A 17881-nucleotide genomic window follows, 5' to 3' on the forward strand; every position below is an offset into this window, starting at 1 on the left:
AGTCCAAGGAATAGCCCATCTAAACCTTATGTAAGGGTGTGTACTGGGAAAAAGTGACTCAGTGCTTTGCACCAATATTGGTCTGATAGTGGTGTGTTTTGACTGGTTTTCCTCCACACAGATAGTGTGTATCTGTTTTTGGAGGTCAAATCATCTAGGAAGCTGCTAGTCATCAACATGTTTTTCCAAACATTGTAAACTTCTTTCATCCAGCATTCGGTTATGTCGCCATTGTTGGAGAGACCATAGATTATTGGAAACAAAGGCATATTTCATTGGCAAAGACATGATCGTCAATGCAAAAGCCTACATAAGTGTCAGGGTTGTGTATATTGTATCCATGATTTAGTAAGTAGATGAATTGGAAAAGATTGTCTGAACTTAGCCAGTCAATGTGTTAACCTAATCATTGTATCATTGCTACACTTGATATCCGGTTGGTTTGTACAGTAGTCACTATCTGGTGTACTCTTCTACTGAGCTAATTTGAGTTATGTCCCTAACACGTGTCCTAATTCACATAGCGAACCGTGTGGTAGTTGTAGAATTATCCTAATTTCCAAGGAGAAATCCATGGTCATATGAACATACTGGCAGAGTAGTGCAGTAGACCTTTTGAGTTTGGCAAGTGTGCCCTGGTGTCTCCCAAAGTAAACATGGCTGGTGGAACTGGATTATTTAGGAGTGTCCTGCTGTATCCTATTTGGGTCTTTTGGAATGTTCTGCCATAGCAAACCATCTAGTTGTTTTGTCATTTGATCTACTTATATACTCTTGCTCTCTGAGTACTAAATCCCTCTTCTCAACCAATGATACAGTGAGTGTGACTAATTTAACTGCCAATGCTGTTTCGATTTGTGTCGCAATAGTCTACAATGGAAATAATTGGCACACAGACTGCCAGCTCAGCAAAAGCTTGAGCACAGGTCCACCCCATTCACAAATGTTTCTATAGTGTGTTCGCTGTCCACTAAAATGTATGAGCATTGGCTTTAATAAACCTGTTGCAGGTGTCACTGTATTGGTAATCATTTGTAAGGTGTTTGTTATCCATTTTTCATCAACCAGACTGTTTGCCTTTAACCTGAGTGACACACCCAACAAAAGCAGTGATAGTTTAGCTTAGGACCATTTAGGGACTGGGTAGCTGACGCTAGCTTAGTTTAGCACAAAGCTAGGCAACTTCATATAGGCCTGTGTGGTTTTGTTACTGCCATGTTACTGAATGTTTATCGTTATGTGTTTCTACAACAATTTTCACACCTGAACTTTATCTTGAAGGTTAGATAAGAAAATCATTTGTTCAAAACCCAACACCAATGGTTTTGATTTATTGCAGCGTGGACTCCATCATGTTGGTTGAGGAGGGATTTAAGATGACGAGCGTGGACGCCAGCGACAAAATGCTCAAGTACGCGCTGAAGGAAAGGTGGGAGAGAAGAAAAGAGCGTGCCTTTGACCAGTGGGGTGAGTAGTGATGGTGTGTCTCACAGATTCAAATCTGCTTCTCCTGTGCGCAACAATGCTTTGTTAGTAGGCATGCACATTTTGGTCAATTTTGCTGCCGCCTGACTGACTTCATTTAACCGGTCAACAACAGTAACATGTTTTCCAAACAGTAAAATGACGTGACCAACAGAACACTATTAGAGATCTGTATATAATGATGAGATGCTTAAGTTTCCGCCCTAACAATGGGAGTCGGCCCAAGGTGGGAGGGTTGGCGACAAGCTTAGGCCCAAAATAAAATGGGTTTGTTTTGGACAGATTTTGGCGAGAGTGAAACTTCTCGCTTTGCCTCTTCCTTTCTGATACTAAGTATGCATACAAGGACTGGGCATTTTTCATTAAGAGCTTAATGGAAACATGCAACAATAGTAAGCCTATCGTCTTACTGTTCAAAAGGCTATAGCTTATTATTGAACATGCAAGTCCTGTAATGAAGCAGCTAATAAAACTGAATTTTCGCAAGGTAAGACATGCCTCATCATTTGAAGTAAAGTAAAACATTCAGGTTTCAAACAATTCTACTACTTCCAAGATCATTTTTATGGAACGGTCTGCCTACCCATGTCAGAGACGCAAACTCGGTCTCAACCTTTAAGTCTCTACTGAAGACTCATCTCTTCAGTGGGTCATATGATTGAGTGTAGTCTGGCCCAGGAGTGGGAGGGTGAACGGAAAGGCTCTGGAGCAACGAACCACCCTTGCTGTCTCTGCCTGGCCGGTTCCCCTCTTTCCACTGGGATTCTCTGCCTCTAACCCTATTACAGGGGCTGAGTCACTGGCTTTACTGGGGCTCTCTCATGCCGTCCCTGGAGGAGGTGCGTCACCTGAGTGGGTTGAGTCACTGATGTGGTCATCCTGTCTGGGTTGGCGCCCCCCCCCCCCCCCTTAAGTTGTGCCGTGGCGGAGGTCTTTGTGGGCTATACTCAGCCTTGTCTCAGGATGGTAAGTTGGTGGTTGAAGATATCCCTCTAGTGGTGTGGGGGCTGTGCTTTGGCAAAGTGGGTGGGGTTATATCCTTCCTGTTTGGCCCTGTCCGGGGGTGTCCTCGGAGTGGGCCACAGTGTCTCCTGACCCCTCCTGTCTCAGCCTCCAGTATTTATGCTGCAGTAGTTTATGTGTCGGGGGGCTAGGGTCAGTTTGTTATATCTGGAGTACTTCTCCTGTCCTATTCGGTGTCCTGTGTGAATCTAAGTGTGCGTTCTCTAATTCTCTCCTTCTCTCTTTCTCTCTCTCGGAGGACCTGAGCCCTAGGACCATGCCCCAGGACTACCTGACATGATGACTCCTTGCTGTCCCCAGTCCACCTGGCTGTGCTGCTGCTCCAGTTTCAACTGTTCTGCCTTATTATTATTCGACCATGCTGATCATTTATGAACATTTGAACATCTTGGCCATGTTCTGTTATAATCTCCACCCGGCACAGCCAGAAGAGGACTGGCCATCCCACATATGCTCTCTCTAATTCTCTCTTTCTTTCTCTCTCTCGGAGGACCTGAGCCCTAGGACCATGCCCCAGGAATACCTGACATGATGACTCCTTGCTGTCCCCAGTCCACCTGACTGTGCTGCTGCTCCAGTTTCAACTATTCTGCCTTATTATTATTCGACCATGCTGGTCATTTATGAACATTTGAACATCTTGACCATGTTTTGTTATAATCTCCACCCGGCACAGCCAGAAGAGGACTGGCCACCCCACATAGCCTGGTTCCTCTCTAGGTTTCTTCCTAGGTTTTGGCCTTTCTAGGGAGTTTTTCCTAGCCACCGTGCTTCTTCACCTGCATTGCTTGCTGTTTGGGGTTTTAGGCTGGGTTTCTGTACAGCACTTTGAGATATCAGCTGATGTACGAAGGGCTATATAAAATAAATTTGATTGATTGATTGATTGATCACATTGCAAGGTGGTGGGTGACACTTTGATAGTCAACGGTAGGCAGGCTTATAGCCTATACACCTGAATGGTGAATGGGAGGTGCACTTTAATTCAGAGTTCAGAAATTAAAATGTCTCCTTCTTAATCGTGGTCGCAAGTTAACACGTGATTGCGTTTAGAATCGTATATCGCCTCTTTATTGTTATTGTATTGTGTTAATTTATAATTTTAAAGCAGTGAAGTTCAAAAAAGAGTTGAGTTCTTTCACGGTAAGGTGAAAGACACCTGTTGTATTCAGTGCATGTGACAAAGTTTAATTTGAGAATTGTTATTTGTTGTGCAATAACTAGGCTTACAAAAACAGGTTTCACTCCAGTAGCCTACAGACCTTTTGAGGAGCTACTCTTGTGCTGTCTGACAGGTGGTAGGCTCTGTATGCTGTGGGTGTGTGATGATGATGATGATGATGATGATGATAATATGCATGACTATTGAAAACTGCAGCGTGTGTATTTAACTCCACACAATTATGCAAATGACCCTATAGACCAATAAGTATGACTGGTAAAATGTATTTTTGGCCGTTAACTGATTTAACGGTTAGCCGTTAACATCTCTATTTGTTAGCCTGCTGAGCTAAAGCTTAGCTCACAATTCCTCAGCTTTCTTAATTGGTATTAAACTAGGAGGGAAGATGTCAAAGAAAATACTCTAGACCTAAATATAATTTCTTAATTTTGTTCCTCTTTTTCCTTACCCTCCTCCAGTGATTGAAGAGGCCAACTGGCTGACGCTTACAGAAGATGTGCAGAAGCCAGGGAATGGGTTTGATGCAGTCATCTGCCTGGGAAACTCCTTCGCTCACTTGCCAGACTTCAAAGGTGAGTGAGGGGCAGGCAGCCAGTATTGTCATTACCTAACTGATTTTGGACTCACAAGTAACTTATTTGTGCACTCTTTGAAGTACTTGGTACTTTATTATTGTGCCTTCTCTGTGTTGGGCTGGAACGAAAGCCTGCACGTTGTGTAGCTTTGCAGGACTGGGATGATATCTGACCTTGCAAGTAATGATTGATAGTTCCGTTATAACAGTATAAGTGCTAGTAACAGTATACAAGTAATGCACTCCCCACACATACGAGATGCAGAGATAGTCATCTCATTTAAATAAAAAAAACACCTCTTCAAGAAAGCCTATGGTCCATGTTTGACTCTGTCTACCCTTCCTTCAGTGCCTTAAGTTTCTTATGTTCCCCCCAAACCCTTACCCTAAACCAGGTCCGTTTCCTATTTCCAAACCTACTGCCTAAAACTTACCATAAACCGGGTTTGTATCCTGTACCCAACCCCTCCCTATTTTTATCTGTCCTGTATTGTCTTGCCCTTTGATTTTAAATTGTACTTTTGATAATGGCGTGATTACGGGCTCCTAACCAACTGTGCTATTTTTTTCACACTGTCACTCATTTTGTACATAATGTTGCTGCTACCGTCCTATGACCGAAAATAGCTTCTGGACATCAGAACAGTCATTACTCACCTCAAACTGGACAAAGACTTTTTCTTAAATGAGTCTGACGCAAAGGATAACCTGCTTTGGCAAGACTAGGCCCAGATACAGAGAAAAGGGGAGGATGGTCGGATGCTTTCACCGGCGAGTAGGTAAACCACGGATGTCTAATATTAAAGAAGTCTCGAGGCATTGCTCGTCTTGGTAGACCACACTATCTACCAAGAGTTCTCATCTATATTATTCGTAGCCATTTACTTACTGCCACAAACAGATGCTGACACTCATGAGCTGTATAAGGCCATGAGCAAACAAACATCTATTTTACCTAATTTCTACCAGCATGTCACGTATGTAACTAGAAGAAAAATACTCTAGACTGCCTTTACTCCACACAGAGATGCATACAAAGCGCTCCCTCACCCTCCATTTGGCAAATCTGACCATAATTCTATCCTCCTGATTCCTGCTTTACTTTTTGCTTGTAAGCAGGAAGTACCAGTGACTCGCTCAATACGGAAGTGGTCAGATGACGCGGATGCTACGCTACAGGACTGTTTGCTAGCGCAGGCTGGCTTCATCAATAAGTGCATTGACGACGTCGTCCCCACAGTGACTGTACGTACATATCCCAACCAGAAGCCATGGATTACAGGCAACATCCGCACCGTGCTAAAGGATAGAGCTGCCTCTTTCAAGGAGCGGGACGCTATTCTGGATGCTTATAAGAAATCCCGCTCTGCTCTCAGACCAACCATCAAACAGGCAAAGCATCAGTACAGGTCTAAGATTGAATACTATTACACCGGCTCGACTGATGTGGCAGGGCTTGCAAACTATTACGGACTACAAAGACAAACCCAGTGACGCAAGCCTACCAGACAAGCTAAATGCCTTCTAATACTCGCTTCGAGGCAAGAAACACTGAAGTATGAATGAGCTCACCAGCTGTTCCCGGACGACTGTGATCACGCTCTCCGTAGCCAATGTGAGCAAGACCTTTAAACAGGTCAACATTCACAAGGCTTCGTGGCCAGATGCATTACCAGGACTTATTCTCAAAGCATGCGTGAACCAGCTGACATTTTCAACCTCTCCTTGACTGAGTCTGTAATACCTACATGTTTCGAACAAACCACCATAGTCCCTGTGCCCTGTGCCCAAGAAAGCGAAGATAACCTGCCTAAATTATTACCGCCCCGTGGCACTCACATTGGTAGCCATGAAGTGCTTTGAAGGGCCAGTCATGGCTCACATCAACACCATCATGCTGGATTTTTTTATTTATTTGATGCAATTGTTTGATTTTATGTAGACCTACTTTTAATGTAAGATGTCCTTGAGTGTCTTGAAAGATAAAATGTATTTTATATATATTATTTTTTGGGGGGCAGTAACAGTATATTGATTGTTTTGTGGTTAAGATGTATTGATGTTTGTCTATCCCAGGGGACCAGAGTGATCAGAAGTTAGCCCTGCAGAATATCGCCAGCATGGTGAGACCAGGGGGCATCCTAATCATTGACCACCGTAACTACGACTATATTCTGGAGACAGGCCGAGCGCCCCAGGGCAAGAACATCTACTACAAGGTACTAAATAAAAATAAACGTTTGAGAAATGTTGCATTCAGATACTACAATACGTATCAGCAGTGGTTGGCATATCTATTTGTCTATGTCAATCCATCTGACCATCATATTAGTTTGTCGCTCTGTCCTGACCAACCATTCCGTTCTTGCATCTAATCTCTCTATCAAGTTACTTACCCTTTTATTTAGTTAATTTGTTATTTTGGGGGGGATGACATGTGTCACCGTCAAGGTGAAAAATCTGTTTGTGCCCTTGAGCAAAGCACTTAACCCTAATTTGCTCCAGGAGTGCTGTACTACTATGGCTGACCCTGTAAAACCACATGTTTCACTGAACCTATCCAGTGTATAAAATATACAGTACCAGTCAAGTTTGGACACACCTACTCATTCCAGGGTTTTTCTTTATTTTTACTATTTTCTACATAGTTTTGATGTCTTCACAATTACAATGAGATAACACATATGGAATCATGTAGTAATCAAAAAGTGTAGATTTTTCAAAGTAGTCACCCTTTGCATTGATGACAGCTTTGCAAACTCTTTACATTATCTCAACCAGCTTGATGTAGTCACCTGGAAATGCATTTCAATTAACAGGTGTGCCGTAAGTTAATTTGGGGTATTTCTTTCCTTAATGCGTTTCAAAAATATATTTCACATTTTATTTAACCAGGCAGGCCAGTTGAGAACAAGTTCTCATTTACAACTGCGACCTGGCCAAGATAAAGCAAACCAGTGTGACACAAACAACAGAGTTACACATAGAATAAGGAAACGTACAGTCAATAACACAATAGAAAATTCTATATACAGTGTGTGCAAATGTAATAAGACTAGGGAGGTAAGGCAATAAATAGGCCATAGTGGTGAAATAATTACAATTTAGCACTTAAACACTGGAGTGATAGATGTGCAGAAGGTGAATGTGCAGGTAAAAATACTGGGGTGCCAAGGAGCAAAAAATATAACAATGTGGGGATGAGGTAGTTAGGTGGGCTATTTACAGATGGGCTGTGTACAGGTGCAATTATTGGTAAGCTGCTCTGACAGCTGATGCTTAAAGTTAGTGAGGGAGATATGAGTCTCCAGCTTCAGTGATTTTAAAAAAAGAAAGAAATGTGCAATTTGTTCAAGTCTTTGGCAGCAGAGAAATGGAAGGAAAGGCGGCCAAAGGAGAAGTTGGCTTTGGGGATGACCAGTGAAAAATACCTGCTGGAGCACGTGCTATGGGTGAGCGCTGTTATAGTGAGCTGAGATATGGCGGGGCTTTACCTAGCAAAGACGTATAGATGACTTGGAACCAGTGGGTTTGGTGACGAATATGAAGCGAGGGCCAGCCAATAAGAGCAAACAGGTCGCAGTGGTGGGTATTATTATTATTATGGGGCTTTGGTGACAACGGATGGCACTGTGATAGACTACATCCAATGCTACCTAATATTATGTTTACATACCCTACATTATTCATCTCATATGTATATGTATATACTGTACTCTATATCATCTACTGCAGCTTTATGTAATACATTTATCACTAGCCACTAACTATGCCACTTGTTTACATACTCATCTCATATGTACAGTGCCTTGCGAAAGTATTCGGCCCCCTTGAACTTTGCGACCTTTTGCCACATTTCACACTTCAAACATAAAGATATAAAACTGTATTTTTTTGTGAAGAATCAACAACAAGTGGGACACAATCATGAAGTGGAACGACATTTATTGGATATTTCAAACTTTTTTTAACAAATCAAAAACTGAAAAATTGGGCGTGCAAAATTATTCAGCCCCTTTACTTTCAGTGCAGCAAACTCTCTCCAGAAATTCATTGAGGATCTCTGAATGATCCAATGTTGACCTAAATGACTAATGATGATAAATACAATCCACCTGTGTGTAATCAAGTCTCCGTATAAATGCACCTGCACTGTGATAGTCTCAGAGGTCCGTTAAAAGCGCAGAGAGCATCATGAAGAACAAGGAACACACCAGGCAGGTCCGAGATACTGTTGTGAAGAAGTTTAAAGCCGGATTTGGATACAAAAAGATTTCCCAAGCTTTAAACATCCCAAGGAGCACTGTGCAAGCGATAATATTGAAATGGAAGGAGTATCAGACCACTGCAAATCTACCAAGACCTGGCCGTCCCTCTAAACTTTCAGCTCATACAAGGAGAAGACTGATCAGAGATGCAGCCAAGAGGCCCATGATCACTCTGGATGAACTGCAGAGATCTACAGCTGAGGTGGGAGACTCTGTCCATAGGACAACAATCAGTCGTATATTGCACAAATCTGGCCTTTATGGAAGAGTGGCAAGAAAGCCATTTCTTAAAGATATCCATAAAAAGTGTTGTTTAAAGTTTGCCACAAGCCACCTGGGAGACACACCAAACATGTGGAAGAAGGTGCTCTGGTCAGATGAAACCAAAATTGAACTTTTTGGCAACAATGCAAGACGTTATGTTTGGCGTAAAAGCAACACAGCTCATCACCCTGAACACACCATCCCCACTGTCAAACATGGTGGTGGCAGCATCATGGTTTGGGCCTGCTTTTCTTCAGCAGGGACAGGGAAGATGGTTAAAATTGATGGGAAGATGGATGGAGCCAAATACAGGACCATTCTGGAAGAAAACCTGATGGAGTCTGCAAAAGACCTGAGACTGGGACGGAGATTTGTCTTCCAACAAGACAATGATCCAAAACATAAAGCAACATCTACAATGGAATGGTTCAAAAATAAACATATCCAGGTGTTAGAATGGCCAAGTCAAAGTCCAGACCTGAATCCAATCGAGAATCTGTGGAAAGAACTGAAAACTGCTGTTCACAAATGCTCTCCATCCAACCTCACTGAGCTCGAGCTGTTTTGCAAGGAGGAATGGGAAAAAAATTCAGTCTCTCGATGTGCAAAACTGATAGAGACATACCCCAAGCGACTTACAGCTGTAATCGCAGCAAAAGGTGGCGCTACAAAGTATTAACTTAAGGGGGCTGAATAATTTTGCACGCCCAATTTTTCAGTTTTTGATTTGTTAAAAAAGTTTGAAATATCCAATAAATGTCGTTCCACTTCATGATTGTGTCCCACTTGTTGTTGATTCTTCACAAAAAAATACAGTTTTATATCTTTGTTTGAAGCCTGAAATGTGGCAAAAGGTCGCAAAGTTCAAGGGGGCCGAATACTTTCGCAAGGCATTGTATATACGGTACTCAATACCATCTACTGTATCTTGCCTATGCCGCTCTGTACCATCACTCATTCATACATCTTTATGTACATATTCTTTATCCCCTTACACTTGTGTCTATAAGGTAGTAGTTTTGGAATTGTTAGCTAGATTACTTGTTGGTTATTACTGCATTGTCGGAACTAGAAGCACAAGCATTTCGCTATACTCGCATTAACATCTGCTAACCATGTGTATGTGACAAATAACATTTGATTTGATACTAGTACCCCTGGGGGTTACTTGGCCTATCCACCGGATGTACTTGAAGAATCAGAAATGCCTCTGCATCAGTTGCACATATTTTATTTTATTTAACTAGGCAAGTCAGTTAAGAACACTTTCTTATTTAACAATGACGGCCTAGCTCGGCGAAACCCTAACCCGGACGATGCTGAGCAAATTGTGCGCCGCCCTATGGGACTCCCAATCACGGCCGGTTGTGATACAGCCTGGGATGCAGTGCCTTAGACCGCTTCGCCACTCTGGATCACATGGGGGTTTAGTAACCTAAAGTATGCTGAGAACCACTGGCGTATGTGGGAGTGCTATCAGTGTATTTAGTGCTTGAAGAAGTCATTTCGGACACAATTTATGGGGATGCTATTCCTGCCAAAACTGGTCAGCAGATGAGCGTTCGGCATAAATCTCCCAAAAGCCTGTCGGATATTGTGTTCTTTGCAAAGAAAACAATTTCAGACAGTCCAGGAAAGTAGATGCAGATTTTATTGAACTCGATGCCCTGATAGAAGTAGACTGGGATCTACATTTTTTAAAAAAATTTTAGGCCTGCTTAAAAATGTTAGCACTTGCTTTCAAAGTTACTCACTCGTTCTTAAAGTCTGGTAAAGTGCAGCCTATGAATACGGCCAGGTAAACAGTCCTTAAGCAAATTCCCCCCACTTATGGAAAAAGTCTGTCAGCGCCCAACGTCTTGTTGATCATAGCAACAGCTTCCTTATTTTTATGTGATTAGTTAGCAGTACCACCTTGCTATCAACACTTTGTTTATGCCTCTATATTGGCCACTGAAGGGTTACAGTTGTCTTCTGTACTATTTTACACCAATATACTGTAGTCATAATAAAATGTAATGAGTTCTCTTACATGCTAGTGTTTGCATCCATGCCTCGGTATTATGCTGTATGCATGTCCTTATCCATACTGTTTTGTGGCTAACCACCGTGTGTGTGTGTGCCTGTCATTTTTCAGAGTGATCTTACTCAGGACATCACCACCTCTGTGCTGTGGGTCGACAACAAGCCTCACATGATCACCCTGGACTACACTGTACAGGTGCCAGAGGGCCCACAGAGTTCCCCCGAACTTAGGTACAATTACTTATATCATTAAGATGTATTCATAATGCATTGTGAAACTTGTCATGTGCACATTAAGATGCGGTCAAATATATTGACAACCTTACACCTTTGCAATGGAGCGCAATGTTCTGTTTTCTCTTTTCAAAACATGTTGAATGGCTATTGTTTACCCAGTAGGCACTTGTAACATACCACATGTGAGAAATCACCCAGTAAACGAGATTACTTGCCTCCAACCAAATTCATAATTTAGTCCAGTATTATTTTACATTGAAGTTTAAAATCTTAATTTCATTTTATATTTGTTAATTTTGTTCTTGTTGGCTAGGAGAGTAAGTGTGATCCCCCATTTTATGCCTCGTGTCTGTGTTCCTGCAGCAAATTCCGCCTGTCCTATTACCCTCACCGTATTGACAACTTCAAAGAGATCCTGACGGGAGCCTTCCACGGGAAGTGTGAGCACAGTGTCTACGGCGACTTCAAGACCTACACCCCCGGCCAGAGCCAGGCCCCCTGCTACTTCATCCACGTGGTCAAAAAGACCGCTTAGGGACCCCACAACTTTCCCACGATTTTGTATCTCAACCCTCATTATTTCTCCCTCCCACTTTCTGTCATGTCTCTTCTGCTGACCCTTCTGTTCAAACTGCCTCTTCTCCCTTTCTGAACCAAAACAAGCCTGAGCCCAAATGCCCATATTCATGCTGTTCGATCCCTTGGTCTTTCAGGGGCTTTTAACTCTCAGGCAACGCAAGAGACGAGACACTCAACAGCCATCTTGAGTGATGTGGAAGCATCTACCAACCATGCTTTGGTAGTATTTTGTCAGCCGGTGATTGTCGAGCAAATAACTGCCGGTCTCATCGTAATTTACAATTAATTAACATAAACACGTTTAGCATCTCCTGGCTTCCACACATAGCCTACAAGCCACTGATGCAGACCTTTTGGAACATCTACATTTAATCACAACTCTAATAAATACATTTAATATAGCCTACACCATCACAATAAATCCATTATTTATTTTAGACCAGTCTAAAGAAAATGTATTTTTCAGAAGAACAGAATAGCATACTCTGAGTTGTCCTTGTTAGACTCTGATCTGGCTATGCCAAATGGCTGTGGGCTACACTAGTTCATTTAGCAGATAAGTTTCTTAGAATTCTGTGGCATTATTTTATAGTGTGAAGAATACATTTGAACGTGGCTGAATAAAATAGAAAGTATATTTTCTCTAAACCGTTACCGAGAGAGTGCACACGCAGCTATTCTGTGTTGAGCGGTTAACAAAGAAACAGGTCCTCCTAAATGCTTAATTTAGTTAGTTATGCAACTTTATTTGTGATATGTTTGTTTAGATTTTAGGCTGCATGAAGAGACTAATGAATTCTTTAAAGTCTCATGAAATCAAAGAGCTCTGCTTTGTTTCTTATGCAGGCTGCACACACTTCATCAGTCTCTTATCCACAATTTGACAAGCACTTGATAATATTCTCACCAGGCCTCGAATTTCCTAACGGCATCCCCATTTTGTGGCCGTAATGCCATTTAAAACAAATCATGCCAATGTGGCCGTTGTGTCCTGAATATAATTATAATTCACCTGGCAGTCGTGCTCTGACGCACCTCTTACTCACATGGCTCTCTATCTCAATTATTATTAGCCAATGCCCGTTATGTGATCGGGTCCTTCTCACATGCATCTCAGCCCCGAAGTAGGCTACAAGTGAAGACGTTAAAAATGTCTATATTTTACTTTTTGTCAGCCGACAAGATGAGTAGGCCTAACGAACAGCAAAAGCACTAGCCTAAGTAGATCTCCCATAGGACAAAAGTTGATCTATTCTATTGGTGAACTCGTACTTCTGTGAGAAATATTTGTTTTTATTTGACCTTTATTTAACTAGGCAAGTCAGTTAATGACGGCCTAGGAACAGTGGGTTAACTGCCTGTTCAGGGGCAGAACAACAACCTTGTCAGCTTGGGGGTTTGAACTTGCAACCTTCCGGTTACTAGTCCAACGCTCTAACCACTAGGCCACCCCAAACATACTCTGGGACAGTTGTGGGATGTGATAGATCACAAATTAATACAACCACTCGCATCAAAAAACCTTTAAAAGCAATGAGGCTGACGCAACAGATCTGAACGTTAATCTTAAAATCTTGTTAGGCTACTTCACATTTGTAAGTGCAGCAATTCTCACACTGCAGTAGGCTATAGGTGTGAATGTTCCAAAATGCAATACATAAGCAGGAAAACACTTCTCAAATGTGACCGCAAATGTGATTCCTGCATGTAATGCAATATATAAAGGGGTATTTTTATGGTGAAAATGATCTTCACCAAACTCACGTGCTGCCTATGTATGCCAGTTTAGGCTCCACACTGGTTGTAAAGCAGATTTAATGTGCTTAATTTTAAGATGTTATTTGGCCACTTTAGTTATGATACAAACCTAATCAAAAAGGTTTGTATCATGAAGTAATTTAAAAAAAAGGATGTGCTCTTTCCTGCCTTACTGCACACATTCACAAGTGATAGGCTAATATTTTCACCCATCAGACTGTTCTTAATTTAATACTGTCTTTACATATACTAAATAATGTGTGTGAAATTAGTTTTGATTTAGAATGTACCATGGGCTCATGAAGTGTTTGATTAGATTTTCGAACACATTTGCATTGATGTCAGAGTGATTAGAGGGACAATAGAGTGCTTATTACCAGGCAGTTAGCAAGTTTAGTAGGCTACTAACGATCAGCAGCACTGAGTTTGGAGAAGCCTAGTTACCATGACTAAAGGGTCACATGGAATTTGACTGCGGTCAGACTCGTGACCGCAGGTGTGGCGGTAATACGGTCACCTGTAACCGCCCTACTTGGGAGCTAATGCTCAAAGCCATGAGCCTTCGGTTTATAGCGAATGCATCTGGGTCCCATTGTTAAAGTTGCACTCGTTGTCCCATGTAAGTCCCTGATTGCAAAAGCTTAGAGCATCTCTGTCACACTTTTCTCCCCTAATGATTACAACGATCCTCCTTTCAAGTTCTGTATTCAGACTTCAGTCATTTTGCATTGCACCACACACTCTGAGGTCAGAAGACCGTTGCATGAGTGAAGGCATGGTGGACATTTTGTTAGGTTTTGCAATGCTGTGCTCACCTGAAATCGACTTTTCATTTTCTGCGGGACGATAAACCTAGTGAAGTAACAAGTCTCTACTGGAACTGAATTAACAATAGCTTTTTTTCACCGATTTTGTTTTCATCTGAGTTTTGCATATGTTTGGAAATCCCACTTTGTCCACAAATTCCTTGTCGAAATTAGACTGCTTTTCCCACCTCTGATTTTTGCCCCAGGAATTTGGAGTGTACTGTGAAAAGGTTCAACCCAGGTTCAATCAAAAATGCCTCTCTTTGTGTCTCAGATATTAATTTTAAAACTTTAATCGGCTTGTTGGTCAGCCAAAAACAGTTTGTACTTTTGGTGGGGTATTTTGAGGAATGCGCTTAGACTCCCACACAAGGAAAGTGTTGTAGACACAGCACTGTGAGCTGATAAACCAAAATAAGGATCTCTGTCCCCCTCTGCTGGTTGAGTATAATACAAAGAATGAATGAAGTTCCTCTTTAAAATGTTCCAATGGGCATTGAAGATGTACAGTACTAAAAACAGTATAACTATCGGCCAATTACTTTAACTTTTGTATAGACTTATTTTGATCCAAGTATTATTCCACGTTAGTCGCCTTTGCAAAATCAAGGGATTATTCAAATGGTATGATAGACTGATTTGGCCATAAGTGACCCTTGCAAGGTACTGAAATGTTTTTTTCCACTGACATCTTTGAGCTTGCTCTACTCGCAAAGAAGTGCTTTACTTGATGAATATATTTTCATGATCCAAAGATTTGATTGTTCTAATGACAGCACACTTGCTTAATTTTTATTAATATTTCACTCTCAACTCTGAATATGGTTCATCTTAACTTTCCTCAAACAAGATTAGACATTATTCATAAAAATTGGTCATAACAAACCAAAATGGGACATTTCAAATGTCATGCATCACAACTGCCGTTTTTTATTTTATTTTTTTAGCTTGTGAATAAAATAAAAGTGTAATTGTAAATATGTAACATCATTATGTTGAATATTAAACAACATTTTATTGAGTTGTCCAACCCTTTTGGCCAAATTTTAATTGTTCTAAATTTGGAAGCATTTTGTGATTTAACAATTCAGTTTGTAAAATTTGTACGTTTTGGTAGTGATAATTATTATTATTATTTTTAAATAATGAGCTGCAGGACAACAATGGAACATTATATTTGGTTATGGTATTGGTAAATTCTGAAATGTTTTGTCGCCTAATCACAACCTCATGGTTATCCTGCAGATTTTAAACGATCTAATAGGCAATGGCTAAAGCATTAGTGAGATGCTTTTTATTGAAAATTCCACATCAGAAGGCAAGGTGAAGCAAAGAGCACATAGGGTTGATTTGAGTTTAGTTGTTGAGTTTAAATGCTGAGAAGTTAGTAAGGTTTAAGTGGTTAGAATGAATATATTTTTAGCCTTTGACTGTATTTGTGACTGTATAAATACAAAAATATCTTTCCTTGCAGAGAAGTTTTCTTTAAACAGTCTTACTCTGTCAAGCCTTAGTACAACAAAAATGTTTCAAATGTTTTTTCCTTATGTGATTATTGGAATTGTTTTATTGGACTGGAATACAGAAGCTTTTAAAGAATGAAGTGTTCTTATATATTTATTGTGTGTGTAAAAGTGCTTGAATAATTGATGTCAGTTTATCATTGATGCAAAGTGGACCGATTTATGGTTAAAGTCCTGGGCCTGATTTCCCACATTATGGTTTTTACTATGGATCATATCCATGCAACGCTAACATAATTGATATAACATGATGATTTGACATTCAGAATATAAATGCCTTCTTTAAGCCTAGCACTATTCTGTTTAGTTGTACCCTGGCCAATCATAACCCAAAAATTGCATTTAATACTCCTTTGTTTATGTTCATGTCCTGGCCTCCATAGCATTCTATGAATTTTGACAGAGGCTATGACGATGTAGCTTATTCTGTTACGAACTAGCATGGCTGCTATTGGGCTGAATTGTGGCTTCTACACAGATAGTGACTATATGTTTATCTGATTTAGTGCAACAATTGTTATTTTATTGTCCGATTGTCAACAATTTCATTTTTATAAAAAATGTTTTTTTTTAAATCAACATTTTAATAGGTTCTGGGGAAACGGGGCTTTGGTCCTCCAGTCTCTCAAGCATATCCCACTGGGAACAGTATGTAATTTCAACATGGACAATTGAGTAATATTTATTCAAAAAGTGCCACTCAAAAAGGCAGGCAAATGTGTCATCACTATGCTTTCAACATCTAAAAGCACAATGAACAAAAATTCAGACATTGTTTTTCAAGTGGTCACCTAAAGTTCAAAATGGGAATACACTGGCAGATATTTGGTTTATTTATACAATTTAATATATTTTCACATCACAACCTTATGACCTGGATTGCAGTTGAGATTACAATGTCATTTGAGATTCTGGGCAGATTTATATAGGTCTGTGGAGATCTTCACAATTTATCTTAAGCATGCCCACTTTCTATGATTACATTTTATAGTTCCACATCCATGGCCAACTTGAGGTTACTGTAACTCGTTTTAAGAATTGTCATTCTGCCCCCTGAACAAGGCAGTTAACCCACTGTTCCCGGGTAGGCTGTCATTGTAAGTAAGAATTTGTTCTGAACTGACTTCCCTAATTAAAGGTTAAAACATTTTATCTTAAGGTTGAAGAAAAAACGTTACCTTGGTTTGTAAGAGGCTATTTACTCGAGTTACAAAAGTAATATTGAATTGCGTTTAGTTGATAACGCAACCAAATATCAACATTTTTAAAGATATCTACTGCTTGGAGCCACTGGCTTAATCTTCGTTTTTTTTTATTTTTAGCTTTCATTTTTGGTTAAGTTGGAGACGTAAATCCAACATACAGCATCATTTGTTAACCTAAGTGGAACTCTCAATTATTCTTACTATAGTGCATTGGTAATAGTCAGTGACAAATAAAGCGAAGCGGGGCTGGGCTTGGTTAAAACCCTGGATGGAACACCAAAGGGATAACTGTAGCTAGACCAATTCTCCAGTAGGAGGGGTTGCACAGCCTACATTCATTTCAGGGCTGCTTTCATTAAATTTGAACTGGAATTAAAATCTATATAACAATTTTGGCTTTTACTAATTCTATTTCTACATTCAACTAGCATGTAGTCTATTGCGCAAAGAATCAGAACGGGAACAAAGAGTCAGCGCAACAGCTGAAACCTTGTCCGAACGCAACACCAGGCTCCAGAGCATCAAAGCTATAAATAAGGAAAATAGACAAGAGTTGAGAACATTACAACACAATTGACATCCCAAGTTTAGATAAGAATAAGTTCATAAAATGCAATTAAAATAATTTCCACCTGAAGTGCTGGTACTGCTTGATCTGTGGCAGCGGCCTGAAGTACAGAGTCAGGTGTTGTTGCCAGCCATAGCTTTTCACCAGCACCATACCATCCTCCAGTCCAACCAGCTGTGGGATGTTGACCCCAATCACAGTGCTATTCTTCACCACACCAGCAATCTCTTACAAAGTGTTCACTCTGGTCTTTCTGAAGCTCTGCTTGATGAGGCAGAAGCACCAGACTTGATGTGAAATGTGATCAGGAAGTGAAGGTCCAAACTGTGGTGGAGCTTGTGCATGGTCCGCTAGGCACAATACCAGAGCACAATCTTGTTCTT

At 40.7% G+C, this 17881-nt stretch overlaps 1 protein-coding gene across 1 annotated transcript in view; it reads left to right on the forward strand.

Moving 5' to 3' along the window:
• gnmt (glycine N-methyltransferase) overlaps positions 1 to 15801 on the forward strand; it is a 17219-nt gene extending 1418 nt beyond the window's left edge. The window contains exons 2-6 of the mRNA XM_021585680.3: positions 1340 to 1467; positions 4150 to 4263; positions 6342 to 6484; positions 10935 to 11053; positions 11423 to 15801. Coding sequence (XP_021441355.1) covers positions 1340 to 1467; positions 4150 to 4263; positions 6342 to 6484; positions 10935 to 11053; positions 11423 to 11594 — 676 coding nt within the window. The 3' untranslated portion in view covers positions 11595 to 15801. The remainder of the gene's footprint in view (positions 1 to 1339; positions 1468 to 4149; positions 4264 to 6341; positions 6485 to 10934; positions 11054 to 11422) is intronic.
• Positions 15802 to 17881: the final 2080 nt, after the last annotated feature.

This window comes from Oncorhynchus mykiss, chromosome 26 (genome assembly GCF_057628025.1).
Source record: "Oncorhynchus mykiss isolate SJ-2025 chromosome 26, ASM5762802v1, whole genome shotgun sequence".
In the NCBI taxonomy this organism is placed as follows: Eukaryota; Metazoa; Chordata; class Actinopteri; order Salmoniformes; family Salmonidae; genus Oncorhynchus; species Oncorhynchus mykiss.